Source organism: Mastigoproctus giganteus, chromosome 5, assembly GCF_048544385.1.
Source record: "Mastigoproctus giganteus isolate SK-2022 chromosome 5, ASM4854438v1, whole genome shotgun sequence".
NCBI classification, from domain to species: Eukaryota; Metazoa; Arthropoda; class Arachnida; order Uropygi; family Thelyphonidae; genus Mastigoproctus; species Mastigoproctus giganteus.
The window spans coordinates 32,690,754-32,700,116 of NC_143579.1; the positions used below are offsets into that span (position 1 = coordinate 32,690,754).

Sequence of the window (9,363 nt, forward strand, 5' to 3'; positions counted from 1 at the left end):
ACGAAAAACAATGCCTCCCTAGCCTGAGACTGCCACGTTGTGAAAAAGGCCCATAAAAATTCCTCGCGTCATCGATGGGGCTCGAACTCGGGTCTTGTCCATTCGTGTGGGAAGAACGCCCATTCTACCAACTGTGCTATATTTCGATTCATTTTTCATTTCATATTGGTTGCAATGCCTAATGACCGACCACACCGTTTGGAATGAAGTTCTTACCGGACGATTTCTTTCACACAATATTATTGCCAGTAGTTACCTCTGTGTTGCATTTTAACTAGCAGTCTCAACTTTATTAAATATCGCCCTTTACTAACGTTGACTCACAGGAACCCTATTATTGCCATTCTTGACGAATAATATCGCAAGAGGAACACTATATTAGAAGTCAGAAACCAAAGTATTTTTGTTTCTAACTTAGAAAAGTGCTTAAAGCTTTATCTCTGTTAAAAGTATAATCATATTTTCTATATGTAAAAATTCTGCTCCTTCTCTCGAAGGAGAAGAGAAGGAGCAGATTTGTAAGGCCAATGGTAATTATAAGGTATATATTGTAAGTACAACCGAAACTTTATTTAGCTGGGTATACCTTTATATTAATTCATTCTTTTGTATACACACACACAAATTTCAATGGAGCATATATACATTTGACTCGGACAATTACCTGTAATTACGACATTGACCTTTCAAATTGCAATGTTTTTCCACATTAGGTTCTTCCCTTTGAGTTACCTTCATAAAGGAAATACCTCTTTTTTTTTTAACGAAAACACTTTTCCCGGAATTAGTTGGACTTATTACTGTTCTTTTAAATTCAGGAATTGTTGGTTTGTTTGTTTGTTGTAGGGTTTTAGGCGCATCAGTGACTTAAGCAATATTGCACCGTATATGTCCGTAAATTGCGTGTGTTCTATGGTCGATTGTTTTCTATACGAAAAACCACGCTACCCTCGCTCGAGACCAACTAACTCTGCCACATTGTGAAAAAGGCCCACAAAAATTCCTCACGTCATCGACGGAATTCGAACTCGGGTCTTTTCTAGCCGGTGTGAGGAGAACAGAGATTCTACCAACTGTGAAAATGAACAAGAAACACAGAAAATAATATTATAAGTTTATTACATCCATACTAAAGAGTCTAAGTGTTTAATACGCAACTCTATAACTGAATGCTCCAAAAGGGTGGCGAGCCTGGAAGACGGTAGGTACTGGAATTCCATACCCAGAATAGAAAGGGTGAACGAAAGGTGCGGAGTACGTGAAAGGATGAGCAAAAGGAATAGATTCGGGCATCTTAGGGGCTAGGGCTGCAATGGCAGCAGCCTCTTCGGCAGTCTTCTTATCTACGCTAATATCACCTTCCGGTTTGAATCCAGTTTCATCAGCCTTGTAACGTATCTCACGGAGGTGGCCGTTAGGATCAACATAACTGAACTTTCCCACTACAGCTCCTCCAGCACCACTCTCTTCCCTCATGTGCGCTCCAGCGTCCTCGGTGTCGTATTTGAATTTGTAGTCTGTTCCACTTAGGTCCATGGCCATGTCGGCGACACAAGCCACAAACAGCAAGGGGACCAAAAGTACCTGCGAGATAGAATAATGATAAAATTAGTGGACACCATCTATGATTAGATTCTAAAGACGCGACTATGCGCGCGTAGCTGAATGTTATCTTAAAACCATTGAACAGCGGTTGAAGAGTCGCTTTCTACATGCTGTTACCTTAACCTGATAAGAAAGTATTGCAGACGTCTGTCTATATCTAATTGACCTCTCAAAACAAGCACTCTTAGACATCAACCTTGAAAGGGGATATTAAAGCCAATATCCGGCACCACTCAAATGCTGATATAGTTTAATCTAATCTTAACTAACTGTAAGGCACATTTCAATCATAGTAGCTCGTTCACCGATCGTTTTATAAGCAAACAGGTACCGGGGGAAAAAAATTCGTAATCCTTCTGGAGGACTTAATGTCCCTTACACGATTAAGGAGTCTTGGTCTTTTAACATCGGAAATAAATACAGAAGCTATTTTACAGCTTTATTTCCGCAATTGGAACAGATTATTTCTTGGGTCTGTACAAGGACACAGAGAATAATACAAATTTCCTTTAACAGTAAAAGTATATACCACTAACTTTCAAGCTTTTGCTATAAACTTAACTAAGCATGTACTAGTAATGTCTTTTTTGCAGGGTTCAACTTTCCAGTTAGCGTCTCAAACAAAATGAACTATGTAGTAGAATTACATGGTAATAAAAAAGATTCTTAGAGCGTAAAAGCAAAAACAGCATTAAAAAAATAGTTAATTTTTTGTGGATAAAGCAATTGTTCTCTAAAAATTCTGTTCTGCTAAGAACGGTATTAATTTTTTTATACTTTTCTCTATATAATTAGGAAAAAAAACGCAGAAATTCATCCAGTTAAAATAATCCATATTCCCTTGGTATTTCAACTTTTATCTAATTAATTACCATTCACATACGTGCTACATCACGCTTCTGGTAGAGGGGGATTGATTTGCAACGTAAATGGAGAGGTTGTCTGGGAAATCCCCGTCAGTTGAAATTTAAAATTGAATATATTATTCATTTTTGCCCTTGAGTGAGGAAAAAAAAAAAAAAAGTGGAATAATCATATATTTGTATCAATGTTTTAGAGTTTAAAATTTGTGGAGGGGGGGGCTTTAATTGATTACCATTACTGGGGAGACTGATATGCAAGGGGATAGGATCAAAAGTTCCGGAAAATTGATGTAATACTTATATGGTCCCTTAAAATATCCTGCTAAATCGGTATACGGATACAACAGAACTTGAAAAAATCGCTAAATCCCGACTAAAAGTTTAAAAACTATCACAAAGTGAAAGAAAGAAGCTTTGTACTTACGAATTTCATGATGTGTTACGACTGGTAAGAATTAACTCAGGCAACTCGAGGATGAGATATTCAATTTAAGGCTATTTATAAGTGAAAGATCTCCATTGAAAACCATCCCCATCACGTGGATACTTATCAGATGTGCAAGGCGTGGTGCTTCGCAAGGTCGTTGTGTTCGTCCTTGCCCTTTTTGTTGCATCCACAGTGATTCAGACCTTGAATTAATATTTCATCTTGAAGGGGGTGCTGTTCGGTCTCATTGTACGAATTTAGGTCATCGGTGTAATCCAAGACACCTCCAAAACGAAATATTGAACTAGATAAAGATGGAAGTAAATTATATCGACAGCCCAAGGATAACTAGGAAATATACGCCTTCGAAAAAAATTTAACTGGCCGAAAAACTGACTGACTAAGCACTCAGAATTTTAATGTTTTTTTTTTTTGCTTGTAAACTTAAAAAAAGCATTAAATTTATATGGAAAAATATATATATTGGCATATATTTTCCCTAACCTTTCTGTTTCTATGGGACCTTAGTGTTGCCAAAAACGGTACTTTTCAGGAATTATCCACTCGTTTGGCGATGGATTGGTTTACATTGCTTGATCAAAATGACTAGCCGTAGGATTCCATGTTAAGACTCCTCCGAGAAAATAAACTACAGTCAGCTGATTACAGAAAGAATGTCTTCTAATTAACGCATAACTTCATTTACCCTTAAAGGTATAGGCTTAGTGATAAGGAAGGAAAGGCTTTTTTCTTGTGTGCGCGCGCGCAGCTAATTTAATTGTTACACTAACAATGTCATTTCTTGGTCACTAGTACCACTTCCAAATAAAAAAAGAGCCTCAACTGTGGACATCTAGTTTTAGAAGAAACAGGCGACAAGAAGTAATCCTGGCAAGGCTTCGCATCGGTCATTCACATCCAACTCATCTGCATTTGCTTTTGGGAGAGACTCCTCCTCAGTGTTTTTTTTGCCAGTCGCATCTAACAATAAAACATATTCTCATTGAATGTCCCCACCTTTCATCTGTCCGAAATTCCAGCTTCAGCTCCCTCTCCAATTTGCAGGAACCCTTAACCTTATCACATATTCTTGGTAAGGAAGCAAATTTCGAGGATCTATTTAAGTATTTAAAACGCATAAACTTATATAATAGCATCTAATCATAACGTGAAATCAGAGATACCCAAACCATGAACAGGCGCAATATGGCCCAAGAGGCCCTTGTGTCAAAAACCTCAAATACAACAACAATACAACAACTAGTACCACTATTCTACTTCCATGTATCGCGCCAATAAGGTTGAGAAAAATTCATCCTCCAGGGTTAAAGGCCCCGAGTGATCATAGCGATTTCCAAAACGATTTGAAAGGGTCTTCTCTCCAATTGACTGATTAAAAACCCCTCGACGTGGGCACCTGTACGTGGTGAGGGGACCTCCCAGTGACGCTGCTGGACTTCCAGACTAGCATCACTGGGATCTAACGCCCATACCTTGGTTCCAGGGTTACATCTTTGGAATCCGGCGTGTGCAGCCGTGCGCCGCGACCCGTGGAAGCGGAAAGGGGGATCCTGGTGGTTGAGGGGCCCAGCCTTAATACACCACTTTGGCCCCTGCTTCGACGAGACGGGTGGTCCCGGACCGGCCCGACTGGGATCAATCGGCGGGTGGTATTACACTGCTAGGGTCAACTGCGTTCCAATAAGTCTCCCTCCCTTTGGTCCTGGGACGGGATAAAGACCTATTGGAAACGTGGGTATGGTGTTCTAAGCGAACTCGGCGTCCCATTCGTGTACGCAGTACCTGCTAGTTCACGAGTGGGCGCCCCCTCGTAGGGCTCCGTGGTGGGTGAGGTACTTAGGCATCAGACACTTTTTCTTTACTCTTATGAGTAATTTAAATTCTATTTCTTCTGGGGCCCCAACAAGGCCCCTACCTAACCGAGACGAAACCACAGAAAATACTTGTGCAAAAAGAGCCAGAACTGAGGATACACCACCATCTGTCACACCGCTTTTCCTCATTCTCCATTCCGCCGGAGAGCAGGCACTCGGGAAAATGTCACCCTTTTTCATCCAGAAAGGATTAGAAGGGTTGACAGGATCCCCAAAATCTGTCAAAAGGCTACGTTCTGGAGACATTTTAGTTGAGGCTGCAAGCCAAAAACATGCACAGCAACTACTGAAAGCCACATCTTTAGGGGGATTACCGATCATCGTTACTCCCCATAAAACCTTGAATTTCTCACGCGGTGTCATATCAGAGTGGGATCTTCTTCATGTTTCTGAAGAAGAGATCTGCTCTGAACTTAAAGAGCAAGGAGTGACGGCTGTCAAAAGAATATCGATGCGGAAGGATGGGAATCTCGTCCCTACCCGAGTTCTCATCGTAACGTTTAACACCCCACGGCCTCCAAGTTCCATAAAAGCAGGCTATTTAAACTGCCCAGTGAGGGTTTATATCCCCAACCCACTGAGGTGTTTTAAATGCCAAAAGTATGGCCACTCTCAAACAGCTTGTCGTGGCAACCCCGCCTGTGCTCGCTGTGGTGCTAAAGACCATGAGAGCAAGGAATGTTTAGCTTCTAAGCCAAGTTGTACAAACTGCCAAGGGGAACACCCTGCATACTCTCGAGCATGCCAGCGGTGGAAAGAGAAGGAAATTCAGAAACTAAAAACAGAGCTAAACATCTCCTATCAGGAGGCCAGAAGACGCATCCAACCTATAAATAGCGCCAAGCCCTCATATGCCCAGAAAGCTTCTGGGAAAAGTACCATTGGTACTCAGACTGATATGAGTATTCCACCAAGGGAGTCTTTTACCCCCATTGCGCGCTATTTATTAAGTTCCGAAAAGCCCACCCAAAAATCACAGTCAGCCGCCACTGCTATATCCGTACCTCCTAGTGCTCCACCACTTCCAAAACAGAGTACTAAAGAAACCAAGAAGAAAGGGGAGCAGACATCTACAATTCAAAAGACAATGGATGTCGAAAATAAGGAGGTACAGGACGACCCTGTCCTGGAACTCTTTGCGAAAGACGAAGAAGAAATGGATACAGGCCAACGTCCAGTCTCTCCAAAGAGAGATAAACCCAGGACTGAGAAAATGAAGCCCTCAGCCCTTCGGAAGCCACCAGACGGACCCAGTAAATCAAAATAATGGGTACATTTAAATTTCTCCAATGGAATTGCCGTGGATTTCGTAGAAATAGAGATGACATCAAGGCCCTCCTGAGTAAGCATGAACCAACTTGCTTTTGCTTGCAGGAGACATATTTAACGGCAAATGAAGATCCTTACTTACGTAACTGCTCAGTTATTCGCAGAGACAGAGCTGGGGATGGACCTGCCCACGGAGGAGTTTCTATCCTTGTGGGTAACCACACCCCCTTTCAAGCTGTGATTCTTACCACTAATCTAGAGGCTGTAGCAGTTCGTCTTACAGTAGGGTTCCTACTAACTGTTTGCTCCATTTATTTGCCACCTGGGAACGACACCGCCCAGGCAGACCTTGATGATCTCATTAAGCAACTGCCACCCCCTTTCCTATTATTAGGGGATTTTAATGGACATAATCCGCTGTGGGGTAGTTCTGACATCAACAGAAGGGGTCGGATTATCGAGCGATTGCTTGAAAACAATGATCTGGCCCTTCTAAATGTGGGATCTAACACCTTTTTCCACACGGCTACCCGTACATTTACTGCTATTGATCTTTCCATCTGCTCCTCTTCCCTCCTGCCTCTGAGTACATGGGAGGTTGAAGATAACCTTTATGGTAGTGATCACTTCCCCGTGTTATCCACCATTTCAAATGGGAGACAATGTCACCAGTCGAGGATACCACGTTGGAAGATCGATCATGCCGACTGGAATGCCTTTCGTCATCTGGCAACGTTTAATACCACCATAGTCAGCCAGGAGTCAATTAATGAGGCAGTTAAAAACGTCACAGAAAGTATAGCCCAGGCAGCAGCAGTTGCAATTCCCAGGACATCGTCCCGTTTTCCACGTTTTCCAAAACCATGGTGGAATGGAGAATGCACAGCGGCTAGGAAGGCTCAAAACAAAGCATGGGGATTTTTCCGCCGTTACCCCACCACAGATAATTTAATAGCCTTTAAACGTGCACGTGCCAAAGCACGGTACATTAGACGTCAGAGCCAAAAGGAATCTTGGATCAAATTTACATCTTCCCTTACAAGGGCCGCCAATCCCAAAGCCATCTGGGACAAAGTTCGGAAAATGAAGGGCAAATACAACTCACACCCTTCGTCGATCCTGGAACATAATGGATGTACAATTGCAGATCTAACTGCAATTGCAAATACTCTAGAGGAGACATTTGTTAAAGTGTCTTCAGAAACAGCTTACCCCCCAGAGTTCCTCGCACACAAGCAGAGAGCAGAAAAACATCACCTAAAGCTGTCCTCTAACAATCGCGAGGAATACAATCAGCCCTTTACACAGTGGGAGCTGAAAGCAGCACTCTTACTCTCCAAGGCGAGTGCTGTTGGGCCAGACGACATCCATTATGAGATGATTAAACATCTTTCATCGGAATCCATGGATCGTTTGCTCTGTCTCTATAATAGAATCTATATTGAAGAGACATTTCCGGACTCGTGGCATGTGGCAACTATCCTTCCCTTTCCGAAACCAGGAAAGGATCCAAAAACACCAAACAATTACCGTCCAATTGCTCTGACGACCTGCTTGTGCAAGATCCTGGAAAGAATGGTCAATGCTCGTCTCTTGTGGTATTTAGAAGCTAATGACCTCCTTTCCAGGATACAGTGTGGCTTCCGAAGGAATCGGTCAACACTTGACCATTTAATCCGCTTGGAAACATCTATACGTGATGCTTTCCTAAAACGTGAGCACCAGGTGTCAGTTTTCTTTGATATGGAAAAAGCGTATGACACGGCTTGGAGATATGGAATTTTAAAAGATATATATAACTTTGGTCTTAGAGGACACATTGCCCTCTTTATCAAAAACTTCCTTACAGACCGGTCTTTCCAAGTTCGTGTGGGATCCACCCTCTCCCGACCATTCTGCCAAGAAGAGGGAGTTCCACAGGGATCAGTTTTAAGCGTTACGCTTTTTGCAATCAAAGTTAACTCTATAACCGAACAACTTCCTCCTACCGTAAACAGTGCCCTCTTTGTAGATGACTTTAGCATCTTTTTGCAGTCATGCAATATGAGGGTCATCGAAAGACAATTGCAGCATGCCATAGACCACGTCAACCCTTGGGCAGTGACTAATGGTTTTAGGTTCTCGCCACAGAAGACCGTTTGCGTACACTTTTGTCGCAAACGGAACCTTCACCCTGAACCAGAACTTAAACTCGGACAAGACATCATTCCAGTAGCACCTGAGACAAAATTCTTGGGGCTCATTTTCGACAAGAAGTTGACATTTTTACCTTACATTCGTCAACTTCGGACAAGGTGCACAAGAGGGCTGAATCTCCTACGCTCTATTTCCTCCAATAAATGGGGAGCAGACCGCTCCACTTTGCTCAGCCTCTATCGTGCACTTGTCCGATCTAAACTAGACTATGGGTCCCAAGTGTACACATCGGCTAGAAACAGCGTACTTAGATGGCTGGACCCAGTCCACCACCAAGCCATCCGAATTGCTACTGGAGCATTTAGAACATCCCCTGTCCAGAGTTTATATGTTAAAGCATCTGAACCACCACTGTCATTGCGACAAAAGCAATTGTCTTTAAAATATACTGTTAAATTAAAATCCCTGCCAGACAACCCTACGTGGACGTCCGTTTTCAAGCCACAATGGGAAAACTTATATAACACTCGTCAGACTGCCAATCGGCCTTTTGGTATCCGTGTCCAAGATCTGCTCAGAGAGCTCGACATCACGGTAGACAATGTTGCCCAGTCACCAAGGCAATCACTTCCACCCTGGCATGCTCGCATTCCATCATGCGACTTCTCCCTTAAAAATTGGGGAAAGTCCACAACTCCATCTTCTGTCTACCACCAACTCTACGCTGCCCACCGGACCGAATATTCCGACTTCTTGCCTATCTTCACTGATGGCTCGAAGTCGGAGTTGTCTGTTGGATGTGCTGCTATCTTTCCAGGTCTTTCTATATCTGGAAAGATTCCCCAACAATGCAGCATATATACAGCTGAGTTGTATGCTATAGAGTTAGCCTTGGACCACATTAAAACCCATAGGTACCAAAAGTGTATGGTGTACACTGATTCTCTAAGTTCACTGCAGGCTTTATCGGGTAGGAGGTATAATCCTCATCCATTTGTGACCCGGATTCAGCAGACGTTGCATTCCTTGTTTGAGTGTTCATTTGACATTCGTTTCTGCTGGATTCCAAGCCACATTGGGATAGTGGGAAATGAACTGGCAGATGCTGCGGCCAGGTCACCCGAACCCCAAAACAGTTATTGCCTGTTAGTCCCCTATACAGACTACA

General features: G+C 42.8%; 1 protein-coding gene across 1 annotated transcript; it reads right to left on the reverse strand.

The window, feature by feature from the left end:
- Positions 1-1,107: 1,107 nt before the first annotated feature.
- LOC150085292 (endocuticle structural glycoprotein SgAbd-9-like) lies at positions 1,108-2,949 on the reverse strand. Its single transcript, XM_090373135.1, has 2 exons — positions 2,893-2,949; positions 1,108-1,584 (listed from the first exon to the last, which is right to left on the reverse strand). The coding sequence occupies exons 1-2, from the start codon at positions 2,899-2,901 to the stop codon at positions 1,147-1,149; spliced, it is 447 nt and encodes a 148-aa protein (XP_090229261.1). The 5' UTR covers positions 2,902-2,949; the 3' UTR covers positions 1,108-1,146.
- Positions 2,950-9,363: the final 6,414 nt, after the last annotated feature.